A 23,348-nucleotide genomic window follows, 5' to 3' on the forward strand; every position below is an offset into this window, starting at 1 on the left:
TGGTGTTTGTCTATTTTACATTGGGGTAGAGACCAACAAATGTAATGTAAATTTAAAGTATTGTTCTTGTAGCTAAAATATTTGAAATTACTAACCTTTAAGTTAGTAACAAATAATTTCGGTTTTCTGTGTGCATCAGTGTGTGGCATCTGGTTATATCTGGGCATCATAACAAATTGTATTTTGACAGTTATTACTCATGCATTTTTCTAGTATTGTTTCCCTAATATCAAGTTGCTGTGTGGAAAGCATCATGTATTAACTTGTGGATCCCACAAGCTTGTTAATTTTGGGTCTGTCTTGCCATATATGTACATCCAAGTATCTTCTGGGAATTTTGCTGTAAGTTGGATGAAATGTGTAGATTTGGTCATCAGCCCAATTTCTACAAAATAGAAGATGCAGGATTAGGTTAAATTAAATATACAGGATAGATTCAGAGGCTTAGGAAAGAATGATATAAGCATATAAAATGAAGCTTGCCATCCCACATTATCACATGTGTAATTTAACTATAACCAGCCATAAATAACATTACTTGTGTGGATATAGAACCTCCCTTCATGCTGTACTGCCAGAATAGTAAATTTTGTAGTTGCATTTAAAGAGCCTGTAGGACCAAGAGATAGAGGTCATCTGCCTCTGATTTTGTCCTGTAACTCTCACTGTGATATAGACCCACGAGCCTATTATAAAATTGCATATGTCTGAGGCAAGTGCTTTAATATTCAGTTGAACTGGATTGTCTCTGTGGGAACTCGGTATCTCGCAGTCTTACCTTGGCATGAAGCAGCTATTCCTCCTGCTGTGACTCCGTTACATGTGGTGAAGAAAGGCGAGCCTCATCCTAGCATCAGCTGGGGACAGGGTGTATTTCCAAATCTTCTGCCCAGTTCTGCCCTCCTACACACTTACTTCTTTGTGCCCCTGCACCCCCTTTCTTTGCCTCTTGCTCCCTTTTGCGGGGTGAGAGTATGTTTACTTCTGTTAGGGAGAAAGCCAGTGGCAAGAGTAACCCTGAGGAGGTGTGTAGGGAAGAGAGAAGACAAAGCAAGCAGCTGTACTGCTTGCCCTGTTACCAGCCTCTGCTTATGGACTTGAGGACTTCCTCCACTGAAAGTAGCTTTTAGTTGCCATCAACAGATTACTTCTCTGTGAACAGCCCCTTGAGTCCATGTAAGGTTTTAGCATTGAAACTACACAGGTTTCCATTTACTATTTATTACTGTTAGAGGAGTTCTTGGATCACGGGTGTCTGTGGGGAGTTGTTCTCCTGGTAGAAGATCTGGTTTGTGCCTATGGCTGGGGCTGTATTCGGAGGGCTGTGGTGTATGAGTTCTGTTGGTTCCCTTCTCTTCCTGCTGCTTACGTTTTTTGAGGTCACAAATGTGGGATAGGTCTGTTAGCTAGTGTCGCATTTAGTTAACAGTTTTTTAGAAAGGTCCTGGAGGAGCAACTGTGCAGTTTCTGCTTTCTTGGAATGATTTGTGTCTAACACCTGTCTGCTATTCCATAGTATCCTAACCTTTTTTCATTTATAACGTGCTTTTTTCTGCTTCCGTAGAATACATTTCTGTTTAAACATGTTCCAACATCATGGACGAGGTGATGTCCTCATAGGTTGAAGCCAGTATGGTTGGATTTTCTCAAGGTGTGATTTTTTTGCTCTAAAGAGCTATTGTATCTTAACAGCATGGGTATGTGAGTGACAATAAGTAAAAGCTTGTTGTAAAATTAGGAACATAGGTGATTGAAAAGGAGAATTTCTGTGGTATGCATTTTGGATTTTTGTTTTTTGAGTCATACTGCTCTTAGGGTCAGAGTCCTGAAAGCCCGATCGTTGTACCTCTCCCCACAGTATCCGCGGTGCTGTCACGAAAATATAATAATAAGAAAAATCGGAGTACCGCTGTAACAAAAATTGCTAAGGTTTATCTGTCATGATCAAATAATCTAAACTTATTGATTAGAGTTATGCCAGCAGTGTATTTAGCCCCATCTAGCTCTCTTCCATGGTGTAACGTTTCATATACAATATAGAAGGATAAATTAAAATTAATTCAAAATTCAAGTCTACTAAGAAGACAATGAATTAAACACTGATTGTTTGTGTCATAGTAAAAGGGAAAATAGAAATTAAGGAATTGTAGGTGGACTTATTAACCCTGAAAGGGGAGGAGGTAATTTTTATTTGTTGTTCTCTTGTCCCTTGCACCCCCTCACTAGCATTCCAGCTGGAATACTTACGCAAATTCCAAATTACAACCTTGGCAACGTATCTAGTAAAAAACTCTAACAAGAATGCCAGTATTTTCTAATTGTAGTTAGCTGCATTACTGTGCTACTTCCTTGCTTTTTGCTTATGTTCAAAGGAAAAAATGGAATATCACAAGTTTCTCTGTGCGTTCTTCAACAATTTATGAAGCAAACTCACATATACTGTATTGAATAATAAATAATAATGTACCTAAAGTTAAATCTGTGTTTAAAAACAGCTATTGCAAAAGTTTAATTTCTAAAAGAACAGAGAAAGAAAATCCTTAGCCTCTTGCTTTCCACTGAAAGTGAATGGGAACTCAGTAATTTAGATATCTTGGTGTTTCAAAAAAATCTCATATATGTGATTATAGTGTCTGAAATATTTAGTCTTTTTATTTTAAATATATACTTAGACTGTACTTTTTTTTTTTAAGAACAATGTGTTACAGCTAGCTTGCTAAGACACTGAAGCTGCTTTTCTAGTTCCCAGGATTTTAAACCAATATACTCCTACAATAGTTGCAATGGACTTCAAAAAAGAATGTAAAGTTACAGTTACTTAGTTTTTCATTTCCATCTTGACTTGATGAAACTAGAGTTGTTTTCTTAAAATCATTACCTGTTACTCTGAATTTTGTTTGAGCAGAGAGGAGAACTTTTGGAAGGTAGAAGTTTAGTTGGTTTCAGAGGAAAAAGAGAGTAAGTTTTACAGTTAGGAAATGTTAAGAAAAGTTAGCATAACATTCTTCAAGGTCATTTATCATACATACCCCTCCTGTGGTTCTTGTGAGGAAAAAAACCCAAATAGTCTTAAGTACATGCACCTTTGAAAATAGGGAATTAAACTAACGTTCAGACATGTTTGGTTTTCTTATCTTCCATGCATACTTCAAAAAAAAGAGAGCAGTAGTTAAATTGACAAAAATATTTTTACTTTTCTCAAAGGGTTCCGTTTGTTTTTTTCCTTCTGACACAGTGTGGAAGTTCGTTGTATGCAGTTAATGCTGCCTGTAGTGGAATGTGGTAGGAGAACAGCTGTTAAAAATTGAAGGCAACAATTGAATGACAACAGAATGAACCAGAAATGCGGATCTTGTAGAGCCACATTTATCTGAAGTGTTTCCTTACTGTGAGAAAATAAACCTGGTCTGAGGGATTCACATTTGAAAAGCTATTACTTCTCCTTTGTTTGTCTTTTCTTCTAGTTGTACCTTGGGTTTCAGTAGTTCAACCATGCTGCTTGTTGCACATGGACTTGTCTAAAACATGTTCTGCCATTGTCTTTCCTCTTTGCATCAGTTTTGTTTTGCTATTTTTTATCTTTGGTCATACCAATTCACTTTCAACAGTAGTTCATGTAAATTATTGAGTAATACCCTAATCTGAATATTTAAAAAAGCTGTAGTTAGTTGTTAACCTTTGTTTTTCAGCTCTGTTTCTGTCATCTGACTAGGAAAAACCTAGCACTTTCAACATGTATTTCTGCTGTCTTTGAATCATTACTGTGAGCAATATATTTTTCTGTTGTTTTGAAAATATATTCTTGATTTAGCTGAAATAGCATTTCCTGCACCAGCAAGAAATTTCTCTTTTGAGTGTGTTTCCCTGTTTTGATGTGCCACTTAGAATGTTGTGAACCAATAGCTCTTTTTTTCGTTAGGTAAAAAATCACTGTTGCTGTCAAATTGCACATAACTGGACCTCTCAGTTTTAAAATAGAAAAATAAAGCTTACACTGGCCATATATGAGTGTACCTTTTAGTGATCCACCTTTTAATGATGTGTAACACAACTAAATTCCTCCTTGAACGAGTTTAGTAAACAGTATTTTCAGATGGTCTTGACTTTCCAGGATATCCCAGTGATCCTAAAATACCTTTTCAGCTGTAAAAATACTTTTATCTTCATAAGAAACTTGGTTTTACCTCTAAGGATGAAATCTGAAAAGTACTTACTTGTTGAAAGTGAGGTTTTTCTTCCCCCTTGCTGTCTCTATTATAGTAAAATAAAATCTCGCTTACTTGTGTATTTAAATTTTTCCAGTGGTTATCTGGATTCTGCAGTGGAGGGTGCACAGTAAGATGAGTCATGCTGAATTGTTGCTGGCAAATATGTTTTCCTATGTTAAATACTTGTATTTCAATGCAACTCTGTGCTTTTTATTTTGGTATATCACATAACGGATGACAAAATTTTATTTTTAGCAGGTGATTCCTGCCCAGAGAATGCCTTGCAGGTTATAGCAACATCTGGCCACAATGCAGATTTTCCCATTGGCAATCAGCCAGTCTCTGAGGACACTTATAGAATGAACTTGGCTAAAGGAGTCTCAATGTCGCTGCCATCTTCACCTCTGCTGCCACGCCAGTCCTATTTGATGCAGTCAAGATCAAACAAAAAGTCTCCAGGTAAATTAAACTGATGAGCAACTAAAATCTTCATAGCACTTCAACTCAGTTTTTTATATACTTTATATAAAAGTAACACAGTAAAATCATGTTCATCTTTTGCAATAAGAACAACAGCAGTGAATGCTTTTTGCATGTTCCCAGGGAAAAAAGGTAATTGGTGATTAAACAGAATATATTATTTCATATGGCAAAGAATTGTTCTAATTGGTATTGCAAATGCCTATATTGAAATGTCTAAATATGTTTAAAACTGGTTCTTTATGATTAGTATATCAGTTGGGTAGAAGACAGAACCTTTGTTTATGCATATGTTAGTGACTGCGTAAGAGTGAATGTTGTTTGTGGCTTTTACAGTTCATTTATTTTACTCGTATGTACATACATAAATGTATTAATAGATAAATTGCTGCTGAAGTTGTGACAAGAAACTTGTTAATTTTCAGTGGTTGTGTCCTTAGTAATGACCGCATAATTATGTGTGAGCCTTGCTAAATAAGGTGCTCCATCTGGTTCCCTTTTTATCAGCATTCTGTACATATAAATCATTCCAACACGCTAGCATCACTTGGGTTCATACAGGTCAAAGCTTGAGCGTCAAGTGAAATTGTCCATATTCCTATTACTTGTGGAGACACTCAACATGTTGTTTTGAGGTTCTTTGTGGTAAAGTTTATAAGGTCTAGGAACAGAGAGTCTCGCAGGTTGGTTTTTGTCAGCACTGAGAAATGTCTTGGTTAATGACCCACTACATAAAATTAAAGAAAAAATGTTGCTCAAAGAATTGCCACAGGATAGTAAATACAATTTGTAAAAAGTATTCTTGGTTTAAGTTGCCTATCTATATTTATTTTTCCTTTCAAAATTTAAAAATAATAATCTCACTTCATGTTTAAATAATTTTGGCTTGGTTTTGGCAGTTCACATAAAAATTTTGAGCCATAGAATGGTATTTTGTTATTTTGTCTCTTACTACTAGTTATTTGCGTGCTAAACAACTTTAAAAGATAAGGTGAAGTCCTTGTAATGGAGAAGGAAATAGGATTTTTGCCAAAGACTTAAGTGAAGGTCAGGATCTAACTCTTAGTTTTGTTGCTGTTGGGAAAACTTAACTGCATTCTAGGTACATTTGAGATAATACCTTACCAACTTCCCCACTCCATGATTTAGTTTAGTGACACGCGTTTTTATAAGCAGAGTATAGGCTGCTAACTGTTTCTCTTGCAGAAAATGTGTAACAGTTGATAAATTTTGAATGAAAAGCCGTATTCGTGATGACTTCAAAGTTATTGCACTGGGATATATAGCCAAAGAAAAAGATTTCTTAAGATTATGAAGTGCTGTAAATGCATTGGCATTTATGTATCATTATTTTGTACAAATATCTAACCAGGTGATAGGATGCTGATGGAAACATTCTGTGCTATTCCTTTGACTTTCAACAAACTATAGCTGATGGAAGATGATTTAATATAAATTACGTCTCTAGCATCTGCAGCTGGAGTAATAAAAAGAGAGAGTATACTAATATACTGATTTCAAAGCACGCTGCTTTAGCAGCTTACAAATAGCAAGTTAAAGATTTTTCAGGATATGGTGGATGAAAGAAGAAAGAATTACACGGAAAGTTATAGTAGTATTCTGAAGTTAAGATGTAGTGGTGAAGTTATCTAACCAGTGGTAGAAAAAAATTCTAATTTCGGTCCTCTCACTTTACAGGTGAAGACAAAGCAACTACTTAGAGGTGTATTTTTCAGTGTAAATCATATCATTAATATTTTTTAAAGTCTTTGAAACTGTGTAACAGAGCCCAGGAAAAGATTGTCTCTTGACATGTAATAATTTGTTCTACCTTTGTTTCTGTTCTGTAGTTCTGTTCATATAACCCAGGCATGTTGATGGTCATATATATAAGGTGATACCCTTCCATAACTTATTTCCTTGAAATAAAATTCTATTTAGTGTCTACTAGACTGAAGCGATATACTGTATATATACTTAATGGTAATGATTAAAGAGTATATTCACTAAATACTATGAAAAGTTTTTCATAACTTTTTATTGACTCTGAGTAGCTTTAGTTAAAAATTTTGGTTAGTAAATTAAAAACAGTCAGATTTTCCTGACTGTGTTTCAGAGTTATAAATTCAAAAATAAAAGTTATAGTTAACCAATAGTTATTTGCACTAATGTTCATGGAAACATCTATATTTGAGGGCTTCATACTCAATACATTTCCGCTTTTCTAGCAAATTTGTCTGTACTCTAGCTTACGTTTGTCTAGTCCTGCATCTATATTTGCTGATTTAAAAATACCTACTTAATTATGCTTATATGATCAGTGAATAAAAACAGTTTTTCCTGGTTAAATAATTTTAAAATGATGTATGGAAGAACATTCTGCAGTAAGAAATCCACTGTGAAGTGTTTTACATTTTTGCATAACTGGTATTGACATTCAAAGTCTTTCACAGAATTAGACTCTAGTTGGTGATGTCTAGAACAGAAAAAGCTTCAATGTAAATTAATTAAAGTGACAAGTTGCTCTTACGGCGTTTCCTTTCATTGCCCTTTCTGCATATTTCCGAGTGGGTGTTAATCTGTGGCTTCAGAAGGGTATTTTTGGTTTTGTTTTTTGTTCTTCCCCTCTTTGCTTGGCTTCACTACTGCCTGAGCAGCAAGTATTTCTATCCATTGTCATTTCTTTAAAATGTGTCAGCATTTTGAGTAGGACTTGAGCAAACTTTTTCCTTCTATAATTGCTTCATCCACTCGCAATCTGGTTATCCATCACATAAAACTGTTGAAAAAACACCATTTTAGTTCCACCAAAAGTGATTTAGTTAACGATGGAAGTATGTTTTAATTTCCTAAGTTTTTAAAAAGTTGCACACTCATAGATAGATGATGCCTGAAAGAAAGCAAATTCTTTGACTGTACCTTGTTAAGCAAAAGGTATTGCAAACATTTTGAACATCTTGGTAAATTTTGGTAATTTCCTATATCATTTAGCAGTAATACCATGTGAAAAACAGCAACAACAACAACAAACAAAATATAAGGCCAGTTTGTAAACTTACATTCAAGCAATGTATAAATCCAAACAGAGGCTGTTTAATTTATAATTTAAAATAATGGAAAAGTACTTTCCCCCCCCTTCCAGTCAGGCATATTCTTGCTCGTGTGAACACTTGCTAATTTTGAAGGTTATTTTGCCTTCTGGGTTGCTTCAGGGTTTTTTTGTTTATCTAATTTTTGTTTAATTAAAAATGCAATGGTAGGAAAAGGATGTTATGCTTGAAATGATTTTTCCATGTGAATGTTGTATACCTCTTTGTAGTTTTCTACTCCAGATGACTTGGAGAATAGAATGCTTTTGCCAGTATGGATTAGCCACAGAGGTACTGTGGGGAGTGTGGTGTTTTCATTCTGTCCCTTTAGACTAAGAGGATTTTGTTCCATCGTGGGCATATTTGTTCCATGAATAATGTAATTACCAGTTCTCAGGTTTGGACTCATCTCACTGAGAAAAGCATTTAGATACCTTAATGTTTAGCAAGTTAGAGGTGTCTGTTCAGAACAGATTTGGAAATTGCTAGTCTGGGGATGCCCTGGACAAACACAGGACTCTTTGGTTTTGGTGTCTCTTTGAAACTGCTATTCTGACCTCTGGCATCCCACTTTTCATTTCCTTTCTCTCGTCTGCTACCCCTCTAGGTAGGGGTTCAGGCTTGAGGCTGAACTGGTCAGTCCTCGTATGCTAGACCAGTATGTTAGCACTGTTAGCTATTTTATTGTTCCTATCACAGTGGACAGGCATGATGACAAATGTACACATCCTAGAGAGGCGTCTTTGCTGCAGCACATGTGTGGTCATAGCTGCTTTTTTGCCCATCCGTCTGCAAGTAGGTCAGCCACTAGAACCTCATAACACATGAGCAGGCAAAACCACGGGAGAGCAAGCTGAACTTCTTCACTGGAACACGGAAAGCTGCACAATCCCGTTTGTACAATCTACTGTGAGTGACGTTGTGTTTTAATTATTTGCATAGGAGGTGGGGGAGCTTTTTCTTTGTGAGAAGAGCTTGGAAGAGTACCAGTGTTTCTGGCCCCAGTTCAGTCCTCAACTCTAACTATAAAAGGAGGAAAGAGAGAAACTATATATCTTAAATTACTAAGGAGCCTAAAATTATTGGCAGAAATAAAGTGACCTGTTCATTTGGAGTCAAAAGCTTCCTTAATGAAATAGTTCATTGAGGAGGAGGTGCATAAAAGAGCAGAAACAAACAGAACAAGGAAAAAGTTCGTCAGCAGGACAACTCTGGGAAGGGGAGCTGTAAATGAAAAACTGTCACAGTAAGTTGAGTTTCTTCTACTATAAAGCTAGAATGAACATTGTTTGGATTGGTAATCTTACAGGTGTGCAGCTAAACCAATGTTTGTGTTCTTAAAGGGGTAATAGTGGATTGTACTCTGATTTAGGAGAGTCAAGTAAAAGAATGAAAATACTGATTTATAAAGGAGGTTCCAATAAATTGGTTATTGGAGTTCAAGGTATGAATGAAAGATACTGCTGCTGCCCTTGAAGTAAATGTTTACTGACTTAAATTATTGATACCACCATGCTTGAGCAGAGCAAGGAAACAGCTTTCCTTTTAAAGACATCAGTGAATACCAAAGATGACTACTGGAAGAGTCTTCCATAAATGTGCAGTAGAACTTTTAGTTAGTTTTTAAATTAAACTTTAATTAAAACTTTTAATTAATAAACAAATTAATCAGCATAGCTGATACTTGAGACTAGACTAGGTAAGAGAACTGGTTTCACCTAAGGCTTCAGTTTTGTGCACCGATCTTGAGAACACTGGAAAGCAGTTCCTCCTGCATGCAATAAGCTATCCAAGTGCAAGGTCCTGCACCTGGGTCGGGGCAATCCCCAGTATCAATAAAGATACAGATTCATTTAATGCTGATGGGAGGGAAAGCCAGTTCAAAGGATTAGGAAGGAGATGCACAAGTTACAGCAATCTTGTGGAAAATCAGCTCTTCTGCAGTCAAAACAGCATTAAAAATTACTAAGAAGCAATAGATCATGAACAAAAAAAAGTATCGTTATGGAATTGTATAAATCTGTAGTTCATCTGCCTCAGGAAGATACTGGTGTAGCTCTGGTGATACCACCTTTAAAAATCTACAATAGAGCTAGGAGAGAGCTAGGGAAGGGTTACAGGAATGACTAAAGGCGTGGAATGGCTCTGAAGGAGAAATTATTTAAATAGATTTGGCTGGTATTTTTCTGCCTGGAAGAAAGAGAATTGGTGGGAAATGGAGATGGTATGATAACCGTTTCATGCAATGTTGGGTTAACTTGTGGATGGTGCAGATTGTTAAAGAAGGTCTGGGATAAATTCTTGGAAGGAAAATACATCTAGAACTCTTAAACAGAAAGTGACCACTTCTGACTCAGGAAATGATAAGCCACTTGACACAAGTCAGGAAAAGTGTACCAGGGAAGTATGTTTTCCCTAACCTAGATTCTTCTCTGCCATTTGCTGCTGATAGAATACTGTCCCAGATGAACCTTTTATCAGACCTGATTCAGCCATCTTACACTTTCAGAAAAGAGCTTCCATTGTGCAGATATAGTTCACGTTTCAATGGGTCCTTTTTCATCCATGGATTAATTCATGTGTCCTATTCTAGATTAGTGCATGAAAATAAATTTACCATGAATTTTTCTAGTTATTGCAATGTTGTGTATCAGATTTGCAAGTGCGATAAGTCACTTCCACATTAGTTTGTGAGGAAGAAAATTCAATAAAGGGTTTCTTCCACAGCTTAAAACATGTTAAAAATACATCCTGAAGATACTTCCATTCTGATCTATTTTACATGACTGCTACATGTTGTTCTGGTTCTTTTAGAGTGGTTGCTTTTTGTTGTTCAACTTTGATACATCTAATTATACTTCTGCTTACAAATGAGAGATTTGGACTATTGTCTCCTTAAAGAATGTAATTTTGTTTCAAAGGAATGTATTTTTAGCTGCTTTCACCAGGGCCAAAGCCCCTTATTTTTGTTACGAAATAGCATTGAAAGAGCACCCTCTGGTGATAGTTGGTAACTAAGCTATCGTTTAGTTTAAAAAAACGTAATCATCTCATAGTCTCTAGATAGCGATACAAACATGTGTTCATATATGACTTACATTCCTTGCCCAGTATTTCTTAGCTAAGAAATTGGATTATCACCATATTCCCATATTGCACTTAGGTGGAAACCTGAAAGAACGGTAGGTCCAATAACAAAATGCCTCCGTGCTATTGCAGAACCAGATCATACCTGGGCCATGATGTGTGTAGGCCTGTGATGTAGCGGGCCACACTTCTTCAGGTCAGTTGCAGTGTGAAGGGGCAGTGTGTTACCCTGGGGAGCCTAAGGCCAAAGTGGAGACAATTGCAACTTGTCTTTAAAGCAGTCATCAGCCTTAAAGTACTCATGAAAATGAGCAGGAAATCAATGCAGTTTTCAGAGACTTAATGTAGCATCTGAGACTGCTGCCAAAAGGAAGGATGGGACACTTTGTATGACTGCAAGTGTCATAGCCTAAATATACTGTGGTTTTTTAATAAACGAAGTGTGGGATGTCTCAGAGAACTTTGGCGTGCCCTTGAATTTTGAGCCACATAGAAGGATGCTATTTGAAGATCCAAATTGAAGACAAGAAAACCACCTTATCAAGGGCGATGTGGTATAGTTAGCATCAGTTCTGCAGTCTCTCTCCAGTGCTTTCTGAATGGAGTTTACTTTGTTAGTGAGGGAGATTGCAGACCAGGAAAAGGAGGAAAAGTTGAAAGCCTGAAGTGCAGTCCTAAGTTATATACTAGCAATAAGGAGGAAGAGAGGAGGGAAGCCAGCCTACTGGAGTTGTTTGCAGTGTGCAACTTACACACCACATACTAAGAATAACTGGCAAGCCAATTCTGTTTTATCCAAATACTGCAAGCACTTTCAAGTGAGGTAGGTAGGTAAGTACTTCTCCTTTTGTTACTGGTGTGAGAGGAGGAAAGTGAGACCTGAAGGGCTGCAGTGGCAAAGTAGCACTTAGCAACGCAGTAGCATAGTGAGGTGGTTATCTACTAGGACTGAAAGTCAGTTTGTGCCTATTTTGTTGTTTGTTTTTTAGGGGGTTTTGGGTAATTTTTTCTCTGATTCCAGTACCTTATAGGCTATTCTATTTTAAATTTGGGGTTTTTTGTTGTTATTGAGGATGTATTTTTGTTGTTGTTTAATGGGACATTCACCTCCTTTGTTTTGAAAACTCTACCTTTGGTTATGTTTTGCATATTTAACTTAAGGAAAGGTGCTAGCTGTATCCTTCATTGCTTTCTTGAAATCTCATTGTAAAACTACTTAGAAGTTGTCACTTGTGAAATGCTGCAGTAGCATCTGTGGGTCTGTGGATGCAGTTATAGCTGTCCGTGTATACTAAAAGAATAAGTAGCTGTAGACACTGAGGCGTGGTCATGATTGACAAATGTTGGCTTCAGAAATACTGAAAAATTACTTTTACAATTATTTGGGAATTTACCGGTAGCCTTTTACTTTTGTCTACTGGAACTCTTACATGTCATGAGACTTAACGTTTCTACTTGATAAGTTTGTGAACTTTTGTGGGAGGGAAAGATCTTGCTTAATAGCTTGATAACTGAGCTCCTTTCTCTGTTTTCTTAGCTTGGTTTCCTTAGGAAATGAGAGAACTGAGTTTGTTATATAAATCTTTCAACTGATGAGGTTATATTTGCGAAATCAGCTTTTCAGTCTGGCACTTCATTCATGATATTATGGTTCCTACATAAAAGAATACTTATCTGAAATCTTTTTTCACTCCTTTCTTTTTAGAAATGCATGACTTCTCAAACAGTATCTAATGTGTTATTCTATAAGCTTAAGGGATTGAAAGACTATAAACTGTAATTTAAAAACCCTTTTAATATCAGTTTGAGTTTTATGTGAAATCTGTGTAAGCTACATTATGAATATTAAGTGCTTCCATCAAAAACATTGCTTTTTAAAGGTTCGTTTAAGATTGTAGCAGGCAAAACTCATGAAGATACGTTGGTTAAAAATGGGCATATGATAGGCCTGTAAAATCACTGTGTGGGCTTATGAACCATTAGGACATAGGATTCATTAACATTTCTTTTGTGCTGGGTCAGTGATTCTCTAACCAAGTATCAGTATACTCCTGTGATTATAATGAGTAAGTCAGGGAAGTTTAAAAACTGTGCCCACAATTTTGTCATCTTTACCAGTGATACTTGGAGTGCACAAAACAGGTGATAAAACTTGGACTTGTGGGATATTTTCCTTATTTTACAGATGCGCTACATAAATGTCACTGTACTGTTCCTTCATAGGGCCCAGTAAAATGTCCTGTCTTCTATCAGTGAACAGGCTCCCCAGGGCAGAGAATAGACGCTGGCAGCAGTGGGTGACTGAGTACAGCTGCTTTCTTCGTGGAAGCGTTGCTGATCCAAGACGTCCTGAGGGGAGGAAGGACTGAATTCATTCAGCTGGTGAACAGGCAGTTCAGTTTAGAGGAGGGGATGGGACATGGAGGATGTGTTTACCCAGAAGCATAGCTAGCTGCTGCTCGAGAGGTGTATTGTGAACTGCCCTTGGTTCACATGCAAATGCCTCTGGATTTCTTGGAGCTTCCTGGCTTCAGCTCTGGCCTTCTTTGGAGGCACTGGTCAGTGCTCACACCCAGAGTCCTGGCACTCTGCAGTTGCAGTGTGGACATGGAAGTAACTGGGACTCAGATCCTGGATGGCAGCATTTCCTGGCCTGCTGCTGTTTCACTTCTCATTAACCATAAATTAAACTGTTTGCAAAAGGCCTTCCATCACCCAGTCCCTAGTTCTGCAACAGGCAGAGTCAGGAAGCGAAATGACTTGAAAATTGCAAAGTTTCATAATAATAAAATCCATGTTCTGCAGCAGTGTTGTAGGTCTGCTTAAAAGACTTAGGGGTTTTGCGTACTGTGTATTGTTTTATTGCTTGTTTTCTGTTTGTAAAAAAAAAAAAAAAATGAACAAAAGAAAAAAAAATCAGGTAGCCTTGTCAGTAGTTTATTACCGAGAGATGTAAGAAATATATTTGTACTTGAATTCATCACTTGCTTTCAGTATGGGCTTATTACTGATGAAAGATGGAGCTTGGAAACACACCTTGATTCTAGAGCTTCAGTTGCTTAAAAGCATGTCAGTGCAAACTTAACCGGTCTAACCAGGGGAGACACTTGGCTGAGATCTTGGGATTTTGTTTTGATTTCAAGTCTATCATAAATTTGATTAAATAAAGGATCTAAAAGGAATGTTTTTTGAAAGCCAGAGATTGGCATGACTTGAAGATGAAGTCACTGTAGCTTTAGACTTTCTATTTGGTAAGTGCTTTTAAAAAAGGCTTCTGAATTCTGGGTTTGAATTATTTAGTGTGTTGATGTTGCAAGCTGTCTGCCTGTAGTCTTTTTCTCCTAGCTTCAAAGATGCTGATAGCAAAATTATGTTCCTGTTATAATGGAAAATAAAAGCTCTGAACCGAGGAGGCCCATTCAAAGTTGTCTGAGTTTGAACATGAAAAAGTCACTGACTTTACATACACAGGAAACTTCTTCAGGTTTGTCACAGCAAGCGGATTGGTTTTGTTTTCCAGCAGGCTTTGCATTCCAAAAAGCCCAAAGAGAGTGTTTCTTTCTCACAAGAGTGGAAGTGCAGCAGCTCGCTAGTCTTTACGGTAGCAGCTCTGTATGTAAGAAATAATTCCTCTACTTTTTTTGCATCATGGAGGATAGACACTGTACATAGGAAACTTGCGATCCATCTGGAAAAAATTAGGTGCACTCAGCTCATTCCCATTGCAGGTCCGATCAGGAAGCCCAAGTATGTGGAAAGTCCTAGAGTGCCAGGTGAGGCAGCTCTACCGTTGAGAAAAGGATCAGAGCAAGAAGAACCCAGTCAAAATGGTAAGTGTCTGTTCAGCGATACTTTATTTGGTGGGACAGCTGTTCATTTCAGACAGAGTGATACAAAGGAGCCTGCATAATAAGGAAATCTGATTCTTTATTTGTAAAAATGTTTTGCAGATTTAACATGCTTGTGGTAAGGAGGAGATGGTTGCCGTTATACTTACGTGATCTTTATAACTGTCTCAATTCTTGGAGCTGTGCATGTACTGCAGGCAAAATGAGGTCTGAGTGTTGTTGCTTACTACATATGCCAAAGACCTACTAGAATTTTTCTGAACTTGTTTTTAATGTAAATTGATTCCAAGTGTGTAGCTCTGCACTGGGTACAATGCTTCATTTTAGAAATTTTGTAAAAGCTTGCTCAATAAGAAGGCAGTAACAGTAGATTCCTGTGTTGGCAAAGCTGGGAAAAGCTACCTCCCTAGAGTTAATTGGTATTCTTGGAAAGTTTCATGTTCGTTAAATTTGACTAGTGCATAACAGAGTGTGGCTTTGACAGTGAATGTCATGGTCAAAGCAAAATGACCCGTGTGTTAGTATATGGCTATATGCACTGTAGCATAGATTTCATATGCCTTGTGTTTTTAGATTAATTTTTTAGTTTAACTGACCTCTAAAGTCATTGCACGTAACTGATGAGGTTCCAGCTGAACAATTTTTTGTTTTCATTTTGCTTCAATTTTAAAGGAAACTACAGTTTTAAAAGCCAATGTTTTCTTTTTTAAAAAGCCCCTTGTTTTTGATACTTACTAGTGAAAATAGAACTCATTGTAATTGTTTTCACCATCATCTTCTGTATGCCCTATCTGATGTGTTATAGTTACCCTGGTCCCTCTTGTGCTTCCATCTTCACAGCTGTCTTAGTGCTGACATTAAAGTTTTATGTCCAACTGGGAGAGCATGTAGTCCTCATCTCCCTAATCTAAAGGTGACCATCTCATGATTATCCTTCTCTTCACAGGGTTGTACTCCCAGACAGTGAGACTGCTGAAGGTCAAAATTAAACTCTAGTGTTTAAGGATTAAACAGTGGTTGCTGAGTTGAACACCTTAGACTCTTGGCTTTTATCTCTCCTGCTGAACTGAATTTGGTACTATGCCTAACATTTACTCAGACTTGCCAAAGATTAAAATTTAAGTATAATAATAATAGGGTTTTGTAACTTTGATAGAAGAATGAAGATGTTGATTTCATGAACTCCTGTAATTTCCAGGATTGTAATTTTAAAGATTAATTGTAATCCTCAAAATGACAATTTTACAGAGAAGATACATTTTCCAGTCAAATATCCTTAGACGTGTCAATTTGCAAAATATTCTGAGATACAAAAACTTTTGCTATCTGCTTTCGAAAAAAGACACCATTTCATAGACTTCCTCCTTTTGGGATTAAATGAGAATCACATAATTCAGTCTTCCAGAGTAAAACCTTAAGCTGTTCACAAAATTAAGAAATATGTGCGTTCAAGTAGGCATTGAGCTGGAGTGAAATAAAGAAGGATGGTTGACTAGTAAACTACTCGTGTTTGCAAACCATGAGTTTTATGTCACTCATAAAATTGAAATGTTGATGTACTGCTTACTGGTCAAGCTGTTCAGTTAAAATCATTGTTTTCTATGTTTTTCTTAGAATCTGCAGCTTGGGGAAAAATGTGCTATTTATTGCAAATACCACTGAATGTCAGCTGTGTCTTATGTGGTTAGATACCATATGCTCTTCATGAAGAGTAAATACTGTCCTGATGCTCATTTGGCTTAGTGAAGCCATGAAGGAAAGACCAAAGTAAAAGGGATAGTTCAGCCTTTTTTTAAAAATTTTTTTTCCTTCCCCCGCTTGTTGATAGTGTAGAAGGTGGTGCAGCTGAGAGGCTTGTCTGTCCTCTTTTAAACTTTATCAGTAAGTCCATACACTTAAATCTCTCTCCCTTTCTTCACTCTTCCTCTGAGGCACTCCTTATCAATTAGGAACTTTTTGTTGCATGAAGTCTCCAAATTTTACACTGATAAACTGTTTGGATGTCCGTGCTGTCTTCCAGTTGTGTGGGGATGACATCCAGAAGCTCAGTGCCTTGCCCAGACGGTGCTGATTGGGAAGTAGCAGTACAGGTGCTCCTGCTTTTTTCCCTCTTCACAGACTTAGGTGGTGGCTACCACAGCCAGCAGTTCTGTAGCTGAGAATTCCTGCTGTGAGCTGTTTCTCAGAGTGGTTAGATCATGCTCCTTAGTTAACTGGCTATTTATACCTGAGGATGGGTCCGGCTTACATATTGTTCTTTTTTTTAATGGACAAAAGAAATAAATACTGTATAAATGTTTCTGCTAGGGAAGAGCATTACAGCTTGGTAGGTGATGCCAAACTGTTGGCATCAAAGAAGGAAAACGGCAGAAGATGCTAGTTTGTGAGATTATATTAGCAATAGGTGTTTTCCCTAAGCAGATCTGTGATTTGGCTGGTTTTGCTGGAGGTTGCCTCATTTTGAACTTTGTCTCATTGTATCTGTTGGACACCAGAAGACATTTTAAAGCACTGTACTGATAAAATTAAATATTTTTGCAACCGCAAAAGCTGGGACATTTAGAACTGGTGTCACATCCTTTGCATAGCAAGCACAACAAAATTGTATGGTAGTTGTTGTAGCGTTAACTGTGAGATTGCAAAACATCTGTATTATTAACCTCTACTTTTCAAGTTTTTAACATTACAGAAAACTTTATTAAAAATTACTGGAACAGAATTTCAGTCTACCACTGAGCTTTGATAGCATTGAGTTTAATGCTGCTGTTAGGAGAATAATCACGTCAATCATCGGTCCAGTGATGACCTGGTTGCACTTAACCATTTCTGTTTTGACTGGCAGGGTGGCTTTTTTTCCTCCCCTAGATTTGTGCAGATATGCAGAGGATCCAAGACCCACCAACAATTTAAAGTCTAATGGACAAAAAGTTTAAATGGCATTAGCTTCTCTGTTAGATATATTGCTGATAGAAGAACTGGTGTTTACATTTGATTGTACTTTTTCTACCTATTGTAACAGTTTCCAAATGTAAGTCTCTAATTTTCACCAACTTTTTTTCCCCCACTCCAAAGCAAAGCCTGATAAAGACTCGAGCTGTTCTCCTGCAGCACAAGAATTGATGACAAGATTGGGTTTTTTACTGGGAGAAGGGATCCCGACTTCTGCTCATATAGAAGAGAAAAATGAAGTCATGGTAGGATAATGGAAAATAATATATTTAATGTTTATCCTGTTTCTGAGAGGACTAATGTTATTTCCTCTATTTGCTGGTTGCAGTTACTTGATACTTGCCAAAATACAATCCATTTTGATAGACATATGGTAATAGAATTGTAAATTAATTATAACAAGTGTGTGTTTTGAAATTGTGAGTTGATCTTGCATTCTTAAAAAAAAAAAAGAATAGACTCCTCATCATTTCTGGAAGTTTAATCTACTATGAACGAGAATAGCTTCTAGGGTTCTCTCTGCCTTATTTTAGTATTCAGGAGGAACTTTTTTTCCCTTCTGTTCTCAGTGATTTATGAGAATGGAAAATGTCAGTGGTTTGTTAAAATAGGAGCATGCTTTTGGGGCATGTGTGTTTGTTTTTTCCTGAGAAGTTCACTTCCATTTGACAGTCTTTCCCTGTCATTTGGGGGTACAGGAATTGGGGAGAAGCAAGCAGCTACTATCCATATGAAACTCATCTGCTAACCAGAACTGCACAGTAACTACCAGTCTCTCTTTCTTCCCCTTCCTCTCTCCACTTCTAGTCCCAGACCTCATAAATCTTAGTGCATCAGTTTGGGTTTCATTGATAGTGAAATGTGAATTAAGACTGCAGCTCTGGTGTTTTTAACCCAAAGAATAAATACTGAGGGCGGAGGGGAGGGGGATCCAGTAAAATGTTTGATAGAGAAGAAATCTGCCTCACTGCAGCTCTTCCACTGAACTGTGAAATTGCCTTTTTTCTTCCCTTTTTACTTTTAAGAGTAATCTGAAAACATGTCATTAAGGTTCCCAATCAAAATAAAGCTTCCGCTTCTTGAAGTTTTTGCTTGAAAAATGGGCTCTTTGCTTTGTTCTTACTCTGCTTCACCTTGATGTTTCTGATTTTCAGCACAGTAGTATACTGCCTCCTGCGCAATAACTATTCATTTTTCCTCGTGTTGCAGTGTACAGTAGCCAGTCAAGGAGTGAGTCCATGTTCCACCCTCACAAGCAGCACTACATCACCTAGCACCGATAGTCCCTGCTCAACTCTCAATAGCTGTGTTGGCAAAACAGCAGCTAACAAAGGTAGTCCCTGTGGAACCATTAGCAGCCCTAGCTCCACCCTGGAAAGCAAGGACAGTGGAATTATAGGTAAGCTTCTTAATTAGTAATGCAGTTAATAGAAATTAATCTTCTCTTAATAGTACAAGTCTGAATAGCTGCTTCATGTCACTGTGTTCGATTTTATGCTGTCCATGGATCCCGTTTCAAATCCTCTGTACTTAAAAGATTGAAATCATATTCTTTGGCTATAACAGTTGCTGTTGTTAGGTGTGCATATCAGTTACGCTGATGCAGGTATAAAACAAACGGAAATGATTTGTACAAGTGAGTATATTGGTGTAAAAATACAGCTATTGGTGTAAAAATACAGCAATGTATGACTAGAAGAAACAGTAACGCCTCTTGTTGCAAAAAAATTTATCTGTCAGTATACCTTAGTAATTTCCTTGTTTAAAATGTTTTATAGGGGTTTTGCTTTTTCAATAGAGTAGTTTAAATCAGTTCTCTGAATGACACAGGTATCTGAGAGTTGTGCCATTAAAACAAAACAGGCTTCCCAGATAGGACATGGTTACAAAGATACTTCTACCTTCATAAATGCATCTATGCTTAAGCTTTTACTAGCTCTGTAAGTGATGTGTAGACTGACTATTAGGCAATTCTGCTTAGGCATGTTTCTTAAAAATTTGGGACCTTTGTTAAGACTTCTCTACGTGGTGAGTGTTTGCCTTTTATAAAAAGAGGAGTCATATTGGTTTGGAATACTTAGTTGTTTGGAGATCTAAACCAATGTGTTTGTTCATTTGTTTAAAGTGGTACAGCACTGAAAAATTTAGTTGACTTTGCAAAAAAGTTTTAAGGACTGCACGGTGTTTTGCATGCAACTTTTGTTTATATCGGTGAGAGTAGCATCAATGTGAATATAAAAATTGGCATTACTAATACACTAACTTGCTTCTCTGGTATGTGATATAGAAGGGGAAAAGGGATCCTTTTTCTCTGTTAATTACATACTTTCAGCCTTACTGAGCTCTTCTGTGAGGTAGTGCAGCCCAGGGGAGGGATGCGTGCATGTTTTGTATGTGCAGTTTAATGTCACAGAAGATGCATTTCTTATGCAGATACTTTATGAAGTCTTGGAATAAATATGTTTACAGTATCAGTAACGCATAGTTCATCCAAGAGCATAGAAGCAGCTGCTGGTTTTGGTGTGGAGTGGGTTCCTTCTTTCCTTCAAGAAACGCAGGATAATAGGCTGGAGCTCTGTTCTTTAACCACCTTTAAAACCTGTTCTTGAGTGAGGGCTTCCCTTCTCTCAAGTGGACAAAGGTAGATACTGATATGAACCTACTACCCATGCTTTGCAAGCTTCAAATATTCTGTGAGCATGTCCGTGTTCTAAATGAGGTCAGAACTAACCTCACGTTTGTTTAAAATAGTATAATGGCATGACAACTACATCATCCATTGTATAACCTTGTAAGTGCTAATATTTTTAAGAAAAGATTTTTGAACCCAGTGATAAAAGTTGCTTATCGAACTAATGAAAAGGAAGGAGTTTCAAAAATAGGAGAAACATGAAAATAAGTTCTTTATTATACAGGGAGAAGAGAGGATGGTGGAGTTGTGAAGCGTATGAGTGTGAGAGCAGGGGGAAAAAACCCTAGAGAAGATTGGGGGGCGGGGGGGAAACTCCCGTATAGCTCCTTCAGTCAAGTATATATGGTTCACGATCATGGGACCATATGAAAATCATCTGCCGCAGTTCTGCGGAGCTGTGATTCATGTCTCAAATTCAGGGAGAATTTGAACACCCTTTGTCCCTTGGCAGCCCAGGGCAGCACCCCTTCTATCTATAAAGGCAGGAAACCAAGAAGGGAAATAAGAGGCACCTCTCTGATAAATGACCTGTGGTTTTGTTTGTTAAATACAAATGTATCTGTATTCAAATTTGTTATTAGTAGTAAATTTTAAATTATGTTTAGCAAGTATATGTTTTCTAATGTCTTTGACAGAGTTCATCCAACCATGAAAATAGCTTGCTCTTTCACGCTACTTATGTTGGCTTCCGTTGCTGCCACTATGTTTTCTGGACCAGCAGGCTCTGATGGGAAATCTATCTTTTCTCCCTTTCCCTCTTTTTTACTTACGGTTCAGGTTTCTTGTAGTTTTCTAATGTTTTACTACTGTAGTTGGATTCTTTTTTGCTTCTATTGAGTTTGACATTAGTAGTAGTGGAGGCAGGTTTTAATCTTCAGCAATGAGCAAAGTAGGAGAAAAGACTGGGCTACTGGCCAAAATCTAAGCTTTTCTGGATACTTGCCACTGTTTCAGTATGGAAATCTTGAGCAGCAAGGTTTCCTGATGCCACATTTCACTCCAGGAGGAATCATAGTTTTAAATATTTCGTACTTCAGGAGGAGCCAGATTTTTTTGACACGACCATAAAAATGAAATAAATTTGTCATACGGAAGTACAATCTAAGCTGTGTGCAAAGGTTAATGGAATGCCTGAAAAGCTTTTTCTTCTGTTGCCTCTAAAATGTATGTCATATTATTGGTATTTCTTAGAAAACGAGCTCTTGAATTTAAGCATCAGATCTTAAATTTCTTGTGAATGTGAGGCAAAGTTGTGTGAGTACCTCATCATCCTGCAAGGCTGAAGCTGCAGTGCGGTTGATGTGAAAGAAGAAGAGTTGGTGCTGCTTCTGTCTGGACAAGCCTCAGAGTTCTAAGGAGCAGTCTGTGTCCTTGCATTTTATTAGCGGTCTAATGTGCCGGAATGTTTTACTTAATGATTTGGTCATTTGAGTGTAGAATCACCATATATACCTTCAACATTTAAAATTTTAGCCTGGGGGGACCCACAGTTCACAGAGATGTTATTATTTGAACTGGCACTGTGGGTTTTTTGGTTTTGGTGGTGGTTTTTTTTTGTTTTTTTTTTAATCCTGATGCCCTTTCATCCTATTTTGTATTTTCCTCTGTTGTGTTCAAGTATTCAAAATGCATTGAGTGTTCGCTTAACCTTTAATAAATATTTGTTGTTCAGTTATTTTGTGAGAGTTTAATGTAAGTATCGAAAAATGAAACCAAGTAATTTCACTATTAAACATACAAAAAACAGTATATATTTGCAAAGTGTTCTTATGCGAGCACGTTAGCATAGTTTTATCAAGCATTACTCAAGTAGGTCTTTAGGAGTATAAATTCTTCACACCTTCAGTTATTGCAGGAGGCCTTGATTAACTACAATCTTGAGAAATTAAAGATGCACTCTAATAACCCTCAGCCACAAAACTGGAATATTTGGAGCACTGTAGATAATGCAGTTAGTGTTGTTTCAGCTTTCGAGTGAATCACTACAGCAGAGAAGACTACTGTTCGGTAATGCAGCATCCAAAAACACCTGTGTGGTCTTTAGTTGTCTTTTAGCTGAGGATTTGTCTAGCTCTATGTTGCTTATTTTGCGGCATCTGAAATTTTCGTAGCAAAAAGCACATCTTACTGCCAAAAAGTTTCACACAGTATTGAGAAATCATTTGTAAATCTTTTCTGGTTGGTTTATAATGACATCAGAAACAAACCAAAAAAAAGCCTTTATTTGAGCCTCTGATTTACTTTATACTGCAGTACACTAAAATACTTTAAAAACCTAAATCAGTATGTTTAATCTGAAATTTTGTTCATACACTCTACTGCGTCTGATCAAACATGCATCTAGCCTTGCATGCTCTTTCTATCAGTGAAATGTAGTGGGTACTTCAGAAAGGAGTAGGATATAGCTCAGTTGCTGGAAGCTTTCTGTCTAGATTAGTTTGCCAGGTATGCGAGTGCAGGCTGATTGTCTTCCTAATGTAGCTAAGCTATCTATTTTAGGTGAGCTAGATCTCAGAACAACATTGAATTTTTATCATTTATGCTTCACAACATACAGGATGTTTGGTCACAAGTAGGCTTGTGGAAAGCTTCGCAACTTTGGAAGAACTGTGCAAGTTTTTTCAAAGAATTGAATTTTGAATTCTTTTTGTAAAATACTAGTCTTTAAAAATGTGAGTTATCAAAAAGATGCATTTAATTTTTTTCTTGCTTTAGATGCTAGTTTTACTTCTTAATGAGCTTTTGTTGTCTCCATGTTTACAGAACGGTTTGAAAATTTGCAAGATACGTTATGGAATTTTAATTTTTGAAAGAAGTTGAGACATGTTTTGGTGAAGTAGTAGATTCTTCATATAAAGTCATAAATGTTTTGGTGGGGATTGTTTGTTTGTTTGGTTGGTTGGTTTTTTTTCCGCTCAGCACAAATTACATAGATCTAAAGATACACCTGGATTCTTCAGAACATTTTCTTGCCTCCTTTCTCAGCTTTTTTTCC

The 23,348-nt window shown here is 37.1% G+C and overlaps 1 protein-coding gene across 3 annotated transcripts in view; it reads left to right on the plus strand.

Annotated features, from left to right (window-relative positions):
- TANC1 (tetratricopeptide repeat, ankyrin repeat and coiled-coil containing 1) overlaps window positions 1–23,348 on the plus strand; it is a 97,808-nt gene that overhangs the window by 38,135 nt on the left and 36,325 nt on the right. For 2 of the 3 annotated variants that reach the window (XM_050899491.1, XM_050899493.1), the window contains 4 exons: window positions 4,464–4,667; window positions 14,593–14,694; window positions 17,785–17,906; window positions 18,871–19,060. In XM_050899491.1, coding sequence (XP_050755448.1) covers window positions 4,464–4,667; window positions 14,593–14,694; window positions 17,785–17,906; window positions 18,871–19,060 — 618 coding nt within the window. Of the gene's footprint in view, window positions 1–4,463; window positions 4,668–14,592; window positions 14,695–16,545; window positions 16,549–17,784; window positions 17,907–18,870; window positions 19,061–23,348 lie in introns of all 3 variants that reach the window. The other variant, XM_050899492.1, reaches the window with a different exon arrangement.

This window comes from Gymnogyps californianus, chromosome 7 (assembly GCF_018139145.2).
Source record: "Gymnogyps californianus isolate 813 chromosome 7, ASM1813914v2, whole genome shotgun sequence".
Taxonomy (NCBI): Eukaryota; Metazoa; Chordata; class Aves; order Accipitriformes; family Cathartidae; genus Gymnogyps; species Gymnogyps californianus.